Here is a 14,196-nt window from a genome sequence, read left to right as displayed (position 1 = left end):
TCTTAAGTCTGGGGGAGTAAGCCCAAAGTATCAGCGGAATCACCATTCCTCTGGTGTCATAAGATGTGGAAATGCAAGACATGATCCATCTAGCAATGAAGGCCTTAGCGGCCTTTTGCCTGGAGCCAAACCCTATAAGTAATAAACAAATGGCGCTTAAAACTTTTAGGACCATCTATATAGAATTTCAAGGCTCTGAAAAAAATGCAAGTTGGGAATTACTACTTCCCCCTGCGAAGAATGAGGTCTCAGGTGGAAGATCAGTAGATTTACATCTTGGTTGAGATGAAAACCAAACACTATTTTTTTGAAGAAAGGAAGACTGTAATACTACCTTGTATTAATGGAAAATGAATTAAGATTCTTCAGCTGATAGAGCTTGCATTTGACTTATTCTCATAGTTGAAGTAATGGCCAATAATAAGACCATTTTGTATGTCAGCAAGTCGATGTCGCAAGAAGACCTAGGTTCAAAAGGCATAAGCATTAAGTAAGTGAGATCCAAGTTAAGAGGCCATTTGGGGACATGTTTCGTAGTCAAACTTCGTAAACTTGAGAGGCAGTCAAAAGGTTGTTTAATAGCCTCATGGTATGGTTCAAGAACTACTGAGAGCCAGAAATCTTAGAGTGAAAGGACAGCAATAAGTAGGGATTCTATGAGCTCTGCAAATGAATGGACACAATCAGACAATAAAAGTGGGTTTAAATACGCCATTTAAATGGTAGTTATTGTTAAGAGAAATTACCAGACAAGCGCTCAATACTCTTTGTGCAAGAGAACCATCATAAAATGAAAGAGGAACATAAATCAAAGGGAAAGGTGATACCACATGCCTTTTGGTCATCTGCGACAGTTAAGAAATGGGGTTCACATCCTGTTGATCACAGATATCCAGCTAGAGGATGCCACGGTCAAGAGAGAACAAGAGGGTAGAGGCTGTTAATGGTGAAGAAACAAATTATTTACCTATAACTCCTATTGTCCAGCATGGGTGGATCCATGTAATAAAGAAGCAGCGAAAATGGGGGTTGCAGGGGATACCCCCGGACCAGTTGTGTGGTATAATGGAAACACCTTTACCGGGTCACACCACAGGCTTGTTGCTGCGATTCTTTGTAAAAACTGCAATTGTTCGGTGACCATATTACTGGATACAGCATGGGTCTGGCATGAATTAACATGCTCATGAATATTCCCAGTCAGGCTGGGAATCCCTGGTAAAAAAGCAGGACTCCAAGATGGCAGCTGCACCCTGAAGACGTGAAGCGTTCTCCGCTCAATTCCTCCTAAAAAGTGAGGACCAGCCCTCTCCCTCCGTCCATAGTGAGCTTCGATCAGTGGCTCGACAGTCCCCAACCACTTCGACACAACTGGGCACAGAACCGCTGACTGGCGCTTTGTCACCACGCACATAAGCATCGGCTGGAAAAGCGGCTTGGGTAGGATGCGACAAATCCTTGATGGCGGACGCAGCCAAACAGGGAAGTTCAGACCCCTACGACAACCAGGGCATTGCGACATATTAAGATTTAAAAATGGCGGACGCGACTGCTCCACAGAGCCTTCAACAGAGAGGCCGCCCCTCTTTCCCCTGTCACCCCTGATGCAGGCAGGAGCAGCTTCAATCAGCGTCTGGCACCCACCCGCACTTATAGGTGAATCGGGATCACTTTTTTCTGAACAGCGCTGCAACCCCTGATGCAGTAGCCCACGTCCGCTCCCTGTTTTGTGCTTGCGGCAAGCCGCTCCCTCACCCCCATGTCTCTGGCAGCCACTGCCTTCTGCCAAGGAATTGAGCACCGCTCGTCACCTCACCAGTGCTGACCAATTGCTGCACAAAACTCCAGCAGCAATCCAACTATTCTTGGGCACTCTCCGCCACTGCACTCGGTGTCCCGCCGCTCACCAGGCCTTACTTTGTTCTGGCGGACACTCATGCAAAGCCCCTTATAAGATACACATTGGGGTTCTAGATTTCAGCTTCACTGTGGTTATGATAGGATAGGTTACTTATAACGTGCTTCATACCCAGAGGTTTCTAAGCGCACACCTAGGGATCGTACCTGTGGTGCTCCGCGTCGTCCTGCTTCCAAGGTGAGCACTTTGCCCTGAGCTATCCTCCCGGTTACTCTTTCCTATTGTCAGGGATGACATCCTGTTGACACCAGTATGATGATCTCATGGAACACTAGAGGGAATCTGCATTATGAGAAAAAAGCTGGACTTCTCAATAATTTAGATACTTTTTGTTTGGTCACATTGCAAGAGACATGGCTATGTGACACATGTGAAATAGAAGGGTGGTGCTCCATTCAAAGTTTGGCATCTAAAGGCCCGAAAGGCCGCCCAAAAGGTGGACTTCTAACAGCTATTAAACACCCATGGACCGGTGTCAAATCTAGCTGGTCTAATCAGATGATCCTGGGAGTGACTGTTAAAACTAATACCATCCGTTTCCCCAGTTTCCTGCTTATAAATATTTAGAATCCACCGAATGGAATTAAGAACAAAGAGAATGTCGAGATGGTAACAAAAATCTTAACAGAATATAATGCTGCACTTCCAATTATTATTGCAGGAGATTTGAATGCCAAGATATTTGTACCAGTGGACCCCATGTGTGATGATAAGATCTCTGGCCCTATTGCAATGGAATTCTCCAATAGGTGTGGTGATGCTTGGTGTAAGCTGATAATTAGCCAGCAACTCACCGTGCTAAATGGACACACTAAAGGTGACGCTAAACGAGCGACAACAAGAGTAGGTTGGGGTAGTCTATCCACAATCTACTACATTTTTGTTAACGAAAAGGCCAATAGTTTCATCATCGATATGGCAATAGTTAGCCGTGAAGAAAGTGACCACTTTCCACTTATTGTAATGCCGGAATACTCTAATGAGGAGGCAGAATATCATATGGCTGGGAATATTAAAGTTAATAATGCTGCTAACCGGATCTCTTGGAATCCCACTAAACTAGAAAAAGTTAATTGTGTAGCCGTTAAAGAGCTACTAGAATGGTGGGAGATTATATATGATGGTCAAACTGCTACTGACAATGAACTTACTTATTGCCTCATGTCAAGAAGCCATAAGTAAGATCAAAGTAGCTGCCTTGAAAAACTGGAGTATTCCAGCAATGGTGAAAAATGGAATCTTACTCACGGCAAACACAATTCTTATGATCCGGCAATAAATAAAGCTAAAAATGCTTTGAGGAAAGCTATTAAGCAAATTGCTGAAACTAAGTGTATCGATGCTATAATACAGATAAAATGGCTAAAAAAAACAACATAAGAAGTGGATGCGTCACCATAAAAGAAATAAGGCATGTGAAATATGGTTAAATATTGCGGCCCAAGCAAGAAGTAATAACCATCAAGGGATGTGTAGAGTAATAAATGATGCAAAAAAAAGTAACCTCCAAATTAACAGCGTGGGAGAAAATGAGTGGATTATGCATGTAAAACATACTTTGGGCTCTTACGAGATCACTAAGGACGGACTGTTGCCAAGACAGGCAATCTGGCTAGGCAATTTCTCTGAATTTTCTCTGGTTAACATGATTGTGAAATCGCATACTTCTAGAGCCACTGGCACTGACGGGACATGTAATGCACTCTTACGTTTAGCACCAGAAGTATGGGCAAAAGTTCTATACCTGCTGTTTAGATGGATTGGTATGAATGGGGTGATTCCAAAAACATGGCATGAAAGTGTAATTCTGTCGATATATAAAAAAGGAGAATGGAAAGACCCTCGTAACTATCGTATGTTAGCGATGCTGGGCATTCCGGCAAAATTATTTGCAAAAGTATTACTCGACGACCTAGATACATGGATAGAGAGGAATAAGATCTTGCCGATCTACCAAGCAGGGTTTCGAGCTAAATCTTCCACTACCCACAATATAATTAATTTAGTATCAGCAGTTGAGTACTCGTGGAATGTCCGTAAACTACCAGTATATGTGGTGTTCATCGATTTTTCTGCAGCATTTGATAATGTGATAAGAGATATACTTTGGCACAAACTGAAACTGTGGGGGATTCCAGAAGGGCTTCTGTTTATGATACAGTTACTCTATTCGGATACCTCAGTTAGGGTACGTCTAGATGTTGAAGGACGACTCTCCCAATCAATCCCCACAGTTTGTGGAGTAAAACAAGGTTGCAGACTAGCAGCGACACTGTTTAACCTTTACCTGGCCGATTGTATGAATGAGGTAGACAAAAATATGGTTAACCCAGTGAAGTTGGGCACAATAGAGCTACCATGGCTAGGCTATGCTGATGATCTGCTCTTACTAGACTACACGCCGGCAGGGCTTCAAATAAGGCTAAACTGCTTGTTGCTCTTTTCTGAAAAGAATGGGTTAAAGATTAACATTGCAAAAACAAAGGTAATGGTCTTTCTGGGTACCACGAAACAAACTTGGTCCAATAACTTTAAGTGGATGGTGAACTCAGAAAAAGTTGAATGTTATCGTTATTTAGGAGTCATAATTGACTCTAAGCTGCTATGGAAACATCATTGGAAGGCAACTAAACTTTTATGCTTAAATAACACTAGTGCAATTAGTAAATTCATTGGGAAGTAAGGAGGCATCTCTGTAAATACAATCTTATTACTAAACACAAGTAAGATAATATCCTGTTTATTATATGGTGCTGAGATTTGGGGAGGTAAATTTGCTAATGAAATGTGTAAATTAGAAGGAACATTTTTAAAATCATTGTTTAGGTTACCTAGTGCATCATCATGTGAATACATTTTATTAGAAGATAATTTTAGATATGCCAAAGACATTTTTGAATACAAATCAGCAATGTTATATGCAAAATTAAATATGTTATCTACCAGTACTTCTGTGGTTACACTGATGAATACATTTATCAAGGAGGGTCACAAAAAACAGTTTTCATCTTTAAGTAGATTACATGCTGTATATGTGAAATGGGCGACTGTTAATGCAAAGAGTTGGCTACTCCTAAAGCAAGTTAAGATTAAAAAGTTATTACAAGGAGTAATATATAGCTATGCAAAGGAGCGTGACATGATCACCCTGTCCACAAAATCTACAAGCAGTTTATTTTTAGAACATTGGTCACTAACATCTGTGAAACCCAAATACCAATATGCCTTTCCTACTGCGGCAACTGTGAGACAGTACTTTATATTCAAATTTAACCGTTGTGATACGATGGAAATCCTAGTCGCTAAATTGGGACGAGAGAGAAATACAAGGTTTTGTAGATTATGTGGTGTGTTAGAAATTGAAACTGCCAAACACTTAATATGCTACTGTGAGAGTCTTGCATTTATTCGTGAAAAGTACCTCTTACGCTATAAGAATTCCAGTCTAACTGAAGATGTTGAAATTATTTGGAAAAGCCTGATGGAAGGAAATTATATTAACTTGGTATATCACATGATGAAATTTTATGAACTAGTTTTAACAATTTTAAATGATCTATCAGAGGCAATTTTTGTATGAACATTTTTTATAATTATGGATTGTGTTATTCTGTGTGTTAAACTGTATATGTAAAGCCATTTTTGGCTACAAGCATATTATAAATAAATAAATATTGTCAGGGATGCTATTTTGAGACAGCAGTCAGCAGTAATAGCGGTAGTTCTCGCCGGATTTATGTTCCTCTGAGCATAGCTGTAAAGATAAGCAGGCATCTTGCTTGGCTGTTATGCAGCGCCCCATGATCGCACACACTTGACAGTATCCATCCAATCTGTGCTAAGCACCCACTTGTCCAAAGTTATCCCCTCCCATGGGTGGCTGTACCATGTTATGTGTCCTCCTACTGGAGTTAAATGGGAGGTGACCAACACTAAAGAGTCATTTACTCGACCTGGCTGTCCTTTTGGGGGCTTTCCCTCTGCAGCATGGCCTGCCTCTGCATGGCTGGTGGTGGCCTGTATAAGACACTGTATTTTGTGTGAAAGTGGTTTGATAGGTAGATGACCCCTGCGGATAAATAGCGCATCCCACCGGCTATATTCTTGTGCTCGAAAGGACTGCCTAACGTTGACACTTACCCTTTGTTGGAAGCTTTTACCAGTGATCTGGCCTAGACTTAATTGTTTCAGGTCCTTTCGTCGCTTTCTCAAGAACTTCAACTGCAGAACCGCACAAGCAGGCCTCTTCAACAGGCTTGTCCAGGAGGGTAGCCCGAGTCACTGGCCTAAAAGCAGATCCTCTAAGCCAAGCATGTATTCTAATACCAGTTTACCCGGCAATTATCCTACCAGCTGTAACTGCTGCATCCATGGAGTTTTTAATTACGGCATTCATTGAATGTTTGCCCTCCGTTATTACTTTAATAATGGCCAATTTGAGTGGTTCAGCCACTTGATCTGTGAGGTGCTTTATTCCGTCCAACTGGTCCACTCCATACAGTGCCATAAGCATTAGTGATTTTCAGCTCATTAGCTGCTGTTTTTATTTTCTTTCTGAAGAATGTGTAATCTTCTGAACAAATACATTTTCTTGCATTCCTTGTCGGGAGGGATTGCGGGGGTATTCGATTCCATGTTAGTTGTAACCAAAAGTGAGTTAAGCTGAAGACCCCTTGTAAAGAGGATCCCTAGGGGTTGACTTGTACATCTTTTCTATGCAAGGCTTAGTTTGTATTGGGTTAGCTAGAGAAGGGAACGCTTTGGAGTATACTTTTAAACAGAGATATAGACCGGTAAATAGATTTATTTGCCTTTAAAATGTCTTATGAACTCTTAACTTGTATTCATACTCCTGAGTCTGAATGTTAAAAATTGCGTATGCCCTCTTAAGGAGGTTAGCATATAGTATGTGATCCTCTGTTGATGAGGAAGTAGTCAGAGGTTCTGCGATATCTGGTGATGGGAAAGTGTTATCATCTGGGTCCAGGTTGCTTCGTCCTCCTTAACCACCTCCTCTGAATAATCTTCCTCAAATATATCCCCTACCTCCTCTAAGGACTGTTCAACTTGTTCTGGTTGTACCCTTCCCTTTTTAGCTGAAGAGGCCTCCACTAACGTATCCCCTTTCTGCTTCTTAAGTAGTATGTCACAAACGTCCATAAAGATTTGCAGATTCCCTAGAATAGCTGCACATATCTCTTCTGACCAAGGTGCACCCTTGTAAGTGGTCCTGTTGGGTTTTCATAATTAACCCTTCTTCTTCAACTTCACCTTCAGACCCTGAAGAACATTACACTTTTACTGCATACAGGTGGAGTCCCACTCCCTTCCACAGAGGTTGAAGATTTTTGTTTGTGTTTGTGGAGTCGAAACAACCTTGGAATTGGATTATTTAATGCCGTCTTTGAGCATTGTTCCTGTGTTTTGTTTTCTATATGAGCATTGATTGATCCACTGTCGGCTTAGGCCTTGGTCTTACAATAGCCTTAAAACTGTCGGCTTTTGCACTAAAGGAGACTGTTTGATGTTTGGTTTGGGCCTTGGCATTAAAACTAATTAATCGGCAGTATGTTTTGTAGAGTGTTACTCGAGATTGATTTGGGCCTCTGTTTTTCATGAGCAGCCTGATAGACACCAGGGGTTGTCTTCACATCTCGGCCAGACGTCGATCCTATGGAGCTGGGGGCAGTCTGGGAAGAAACATTCCACTTAAATGAAGAAGGCAAAAGCACCAGTACAAATAGATAAATAAAAAGCTTTGTGATAAAATAATCACCAGAGTAACACGCACAGGAAACATTCAGCAGACTAGGCAGCAAAGTATAGGATCATAATCCACGTGCCCACAGCAGTCTCAAACAGCTGAAGCAGAAGGGGGACAAATTAGTAAGAGGTGAAGCAGGGAGTTCTAACATCAGAAGAGATGCATAGGTTAGTGGAATTGCTAATTGTTAAAAGTGGAGTTAACAAGGCATATTCTATAACTTGATTTGCTTTACTATCTGTCACTAATGCTGCCACTGTTCCCAAAGATGTCCAGGCAAACTGAAAACCGGTAGGTGAGACTCCAAGGTCCTGCGATTTACACTTCTAATTTCCAGTGACACCTCCAAACTTAACCTCGGCTCCAGAAAAGCTGTTACAGCCTTTCCCCGTCCCATACACTGCCAAACTCCAAAACTGCCATGCTCGAAATGACGTGATGGGTTTCCTTTTTCAAAGGTGAGCTTCATACTCCACTCATCCTCCATAACGTATTTGGAACCTTTTTGAAATTATTCCCACCAATGCATGATTCAATTGATGAATATGAGCCAGTCAAACATGTGAGTCAAATAGAACTAGCCAAGGCCAAATACACTCTTCATGCTGCTCTCTGTTGATTAATTAAAAATAATAAAAGTGAGTCGTCTTCTTGGTGCTGCCTCACTGTACAGATACAAATATGAAAGCAACCGGCCGTCTCCCAGCTGCTGCTCATAGACTTATTCTGGGTCCCAGCGGAGGTGACCCGCAACTGCCCCTACCTGGTGAAACTGGGAATACTGATTTGGAAACGGGCCTGTAAAGTAGTTAAGCTGGAAGTCCCATATTCCCCACAGATCCCCATAGCGGCCATCATGGCGGGCGGATCTTGGGGTCTAAAAGAAGTACGGCGAAGGCAACCTCGGGGCTGCCGCTGGGACAGTTCCTGCTCCACGAAGCAGTGGTGCGTAGGCTCATGGACCGGTGGCCTGGTAAAGAAAACTGGGCATGAGACCATCGAAAACATGCTGTCTGCAGATGAAGGGGGGCACAAAACCCCAAGGCTTTACGACACATTACTGAACAGCACAACTAACAAAAGCCTCAAGAGCAAAGTAAAGTGGGAACGCGAAATGGGATTGGAATTTGAGGAAAAAGAATGGGAACACATCACTCACTACCACAAAAAAGGTTTCCAGCAATACCCTACTGCAACTCATACAATTCTACATTCTCAATAGAGCGTACCTCACGGCTAAAGTGATCTCCAAATTCAATGGGGCGAGTATCTAAGTGCTGCGGACCCCGCGCGGGTATGACACACATGTTTTGGGGATGCCAGGTGATACAAACATTTTGGGCGCAGATTGCCGCAAAAGTGGCAGACGCAGACATGGAACTGGAGGTGCTAACACCTGCGGCATGCATTCTGGGTAGTTACAAAAGAGGCAAAAAGAACAAACCCTTTAACAAACTTAAAGACTTGATGTACATTCTGGGAAGAGACGCATTGCTTTGGGGTAGAAGAGTGTCAGGGGTCCAAGCATTGCACTGTGGTGGGAGGACCTTCACAAATGGGTAACAGCAGAAACTGGGACATGGGAAAATGCGCTGCGTAAGCAGAAACTAGACACCAGCGAGGACCTGCGTCAATGGGTGGTGATCATGGCGCCATTACTAAGCCCTAGGCAGAAAGAAGACACTTCTAGGGACGCGGGCAGCTCATGAACGCAGCTTGGCGTAAGCAGAACTGAAGTACAGACAGTGGTCTTGGGGGGGGAGGGGTGGGGAGTTATAAATGTAATTTTATGAGAAGCAATGATATTGTTGTTCTTTTGCAAGCTCATGTTTACTAAAATCTAATAAATACATTTGAAGAAAAAAATAAGCAAAACGGAAATGCAGCTACCAATATGCAGGATGCTATACAACTTCTATTTGTACATAAACGGTCTTATCACACCGTTATACAAACCTGATAGTCAGGCCTCCTGGGAATTCTTCATCAAATAATACTTCATAAAGAATGTCTGCTTCTCTGTCAGCTGCAGAAAAGGATACAATGCGACACATGAGAAAGGCCTTCAAGCTTTACATTGATAGCATTATTTTCTTAGTTAACTTATGATCAATAAACATCAAAACTATAAGTGAACCAAACAAAAGCTATGAGACGGTTCCAAAAGTGTAATTTCTGACCAGCAAAAGCACTACTTATCATGCATACAAAATCTTCATTTCAGCTATCTGTAAACCAGCTTAAATTCAAACAGTGATGATTTAACATATTGGAACGGCAAGAATTATCCACAAATCTTACATTGTTCCCCGGATCTGAACCAAGAGCACTCTGTATGTTTCCTTTTGCAGCATTTGAGCTCATTGCTGTCAAAAGTGCTGGAATGTGCAAAGACTATAGATCATTCACGAATTCCATGTTCTGCGTGCAGACTGAAGAACAAAGCCTGCTTGAATTCCCCCACATTCCAGTGCTCTGCAACAGGAAGTGTAGAGTTGCACACACACTAAACATACTGCAATGCAGTTTTCTGCTAAGAGGATACATTACCAGTTGGCAACGTTGAGTTAACATATACAACCACATGGCACTAAAGTGACAGAGTACATGCATTTCATTGCACTATGCATGCACGCAGCCACCATATTTCTAATGCAATACAGCAAAGAGAAGAAAAGGGAGAATACAAATCCCATCAATAAAATAAATCCTCTAAAATTCCACCTGTTGGGGAGAATTCTCTCATCACTATGTTAAGCATGGGAGGAGACCTTCCTAGACCTAGGCAAACAAAAATTCTTAAGTTTCTCTAAGCTCAAAGTGGTAACAGCGTACAATAAAACACTCAGGATGTGGATAAGAATGTAAGGTAAAAATATCTGAATGCAAAAATTGATGTCCAGACATTAAGAAAACAATCTTTTTATCAGTGGAAGGAAAGTAAATGGCATTGGGCAGAGTACAGGCAACTTATGCAATTGAGAAATATATAGGCCTGTCTTTAGGATTTGACCTACCCAAGTAAGGTCAACCACAAACTAGAAAATGTAATTGGGACACTCAGGTACAATGTTTGACGGTTTGTACCACAAAGCACCTGCACAACTATGGACCTGTTATGACTAGCATAAGATCACACATTCTTCGGTCTCCAACAGGAAACAATGGGGAACAGGACCAGCGTCAGATTGGCTGAAAGCGATACTGTTCTGAAGCGGATTGCTATATAAGGGACATTATAAGACAATGTTATAGATGGTGCCCAATGTTGTGGATAGGATTTAACTGGATTACTCAAGGCAAGCCACGCATCTAGACTCCGATAGTTCAGTTATTTTTGGCCATTTTAGATTGTTAACTCACAACAGTTGGGTCCGTACAAGAGATCAATGACAGTGATTCTGGTGTCATAGCAGCATCTCCAGTGGTGATGAAGGTCTTCGAGCAAGAAGCATGGCTATGTAGTGATTGGTGGGACAGATGTGCTCAGGAAGAGTAGAATTTATAAATCAGTTGTAAGGTGCAGCTGCCTGGTCCAGATGAAGCAAACTATGACCAATAGAGACTGTTTACGAAAGAGCAGATTTCTGTGAATCAGAGAAATTACTTACCATAATGTTCTTTCTATGGTTTCTTCTCGTGCAGATTCATCATCTGATAGATATCCTCACCCAGCTCTGCTGCATGGAAACTTTTCGATAGGGGGCATAGTGGACCTCGGCCCTGCCGTCGATCAGTTTTGCTCGGTGCTCGATTGTCAGCTTGGTATATACCACGTCACTATGCCCCATACCTCAGTTCCCCCCTTTTTTGCTTAAATACAGAGGAAAACAATGGGAGATGAGGCTTACCAGTCTGTAAAAAAACATAACAATGGGAAACATCCCACCCGGGTGAAACCCACAGAACTAGAGAAAATTGAAAGATTATTACTTTTTTTTACATTTTATTTCTTAAAACGAGCGACTAGCCAGATAGAAGAGGTCACCATCTTAGGGAGCATTCTCATAAATGTGCCAATTCCTCCCACCTTAGAGCCCTCCAGCTCTTTTGCTAATCTTTGGGACTTTGAACTTTTTTTATTCCGTTTGTTTTCTGTGTTTATTTCTTTGGTTATGGAGTTTTAGACAACTCCATAGGCATCATCTTTTCATTTGTGTCACACAGCACCCTCAGTGCAGCGGCACAGGGAAACCTTTTTAGACTTTCCCAAGGTTTAAATACCTTCTCTGGAATAAACTATTGTTTCCCAGAGCAAGTAAAGTGAAATTGACTTTACTAGTCTTTTAAATTCCTAGACCCAGCACACCCTATCTTATAAGTGCTGCAGGGGTTACTTAATATCCCCTGTGTCTAGATACTCATATAGCAGTCAAATGCTGGTGGCAGTGGTTTTACAACAAACTACCATGATTTTTCCCGACCGCAAACACCGGTAGCGTTAAATCACGTGAGCCATGTTTTTCAAGATGATGTCTGAGCCCCCTCTGTAAAAACAGGTCACGGTCTAATTTTTTTGCCATTTCTTTGTGGAAAGGTCCTTCTAGAGTTTTGCTCTACGCGCCTAACCAGGTTTGGTTCCTTTGTTCATTCGCCTTTGTCGGGCTTCAGGAGTGAAGACCGCCTCTGGCGCACGAGTGTCTTGGGTGCGCAGGAAGTGAGGGAGGTGCCCGAAACACCCTGTGCTTAGTCTCCTAGGAGACCCAAATGCACTCTATGCTGATTGGCTGGCTGACTGTCCGGCAAGGACAGCCACCCTGCTGGGTGAGTGACAGCAAGGCTGGAATGAATGGGAGAGAACTGAATAAAAGACAAGTCTCTTGGATTGGAAGGCAGAGTCGACCACTGGAACGAAAGAATCGAAGACGAGCTTGAAGAGGACGGCTGCTGCAACTCCTGGACCGTTGGTTTGCCTGGTGAAGCCCGGCTGGAGGTCCGAATCGCTAGGTTCATCTCGACAGAGAAGCCCTGCAAGGACGACTTCTCCCTTTGAGTTGGTGGGAACAATCATCTCAACACTAAGCCACCTGGATACCATTCTCGGCGCTGGTTGTATTTTCCTCAGAGTGCTGCAGGAAACCGAATAATGAGGGAGAGGGACACCAGCTTGTGTGCTTGACTATAGATTCCCGAATTGAAGATTTGCCAGATTTTTGACCAGTCCCAGTGCAGTGCAGGAGTCCCCCGACGTCCTCCCTCTTGTCCCCACAACTGAGGCCTAGGAGCAGCGAGATCTGCAGGAACTGCCAGGAACAGAGCTCACCAGCTGTATCTTTTTCTTCATTTGTAAAGGTACTGTAAAACCAGACAGAGTACTTACCTCTCGCAGTGAAAGGGCTTGAAACGTTCCCAACACACAGGCCTAATCAGCCTGTGACCCAACATATGGTTCTTCTTGCTACAAACTATTCCTAAGAACTTTTGCAGAGACTTCCGTTTATCTACCAGAACAGCTTTATCCTATCCAAGACTTTAGCCCATTGACTTTGCCCTAGCCTATTGAATTGAATCGACTCTTCTGGTGACTCAAAATATATGCACTGCCCAAGAAATAACTTATTTCTATGTTCTAATAAACTATGCCTTTTTGCACCTCCTTCAAAGTATTCTGAATGCCCCAGAAACTTACAGGCCGATTCATGGAAATACAGTCAAAAGTATCGCACGCGGCTGGCGCAGAGTGTTCCCGTGCGAATGTCTGCGCCAGCCGCGTGCGATAAAATCCATTTCAGTGCACATCGTATTCATGGATTAATCCTCCAAAACAAGCCGTGGCGCAGAGTATCGCAGCGACCCTGCAGCAGCGCCAGTTACGCCCCCAAGAACGCCCTCGCGCAAGGAAAAGCCACCAAGATCGCAAAACCATCGCAAAGGCCTGCGCCAACCCTGTACCAGTGCGAGAAGTAACACACGCGACCTGGGGGAGCGTGTGCGTGTAATTCAGGGGTGCGCGAGAAGTTCCACACGCGATTGGCCTGGGCGCGTGTATTTCAGGGGCTCGCGGGTGCTACCACACGCGATCGAGCCTGGGGGGAGCGTGTGCGTGTAATTCAGGGGTGCGCGAGAAGTTACACATGCGTTAGGCCTTGGCGCGTGTATTTCAGGGGCTCGCGGGTGCTTCCACACGCGATCGGGCCTGTGGGGAGCGTGTGCGTGTAATTCAGGGGTGCGCGAGAAGTTACACATGCGTTAGGCCTGGGCGCGTGCATTTCAGGGGCTCGCGGGTGCTTCCACACGCGATCGGGCCTGGGGGGAGCGTGTGCGTGTAATTCAGGGGTGCGCGAGAAGTTACACACGCGTTAGGCCTGGGCGCGTGCATTTCAGGGGCTCGCGGGTGCTTCCACACGCGATCGGGCCTGGGGGAGCGTGTGCGTGTAATTCAGGGGTGCGCGAGAAGATCCACACGCGATTGGCCTGGGCGCGTGTATTTCAGGGGCTCGCGGGTGCTACCACACGCGATCGGGCCTGGGGGGAGCGTGTGCGTGTAATTCAGGGGTGTGCGAGAAGTTACACA

At 43.8% G+C, this 14,196-nt stretch overlaps 1 protein-coding gene across 2 annotated transcripts in view; it reads right to left on the bottom strand.

Moving 5' to 3' along the window:
- XRN1 (5'-3' exoribonuclease 1) overlaps positions 1 to 14,196 on the bottom strand; it is a 2,611,979-nt gene that overhangs the window by 665,554 nt on the left and 1,932,229 nt on the right. For both annotated transcript variants that reach the window (XM_069618274.1, XM_069618273.1), the window contains exon 30: positions 9,639 to 9,708. In XM_069618274.1, coding sequence (XP_069474375.1) covers positions 9,639 to 9,708 — 70 coding nt within the window. The remainder of the gene's footprint in view (positions 1 to 9,638; positions 9,709 to 14,196) is intronic.

This window comes from Ambystoma mexicanum, chromosome 10 (genome assembly GCF_040938575.1).
Source record: "Ambystoma mexicanum isolate Mex_15411 chromosome 10, UKY_AmexF1_1, whole genome shotgun sequence".
Taxonomy (NCBI): Eukaryota; Metazoa; Chordata; class Amphibia; order Caudata; family Ambystomatidae; genus Ambystoma; species Ambystoma mexicanum.
Note: the sequence above shows the minus strand (reverse complement) of the source record. Positions and strands in the feature narration are given on the sequence as shown.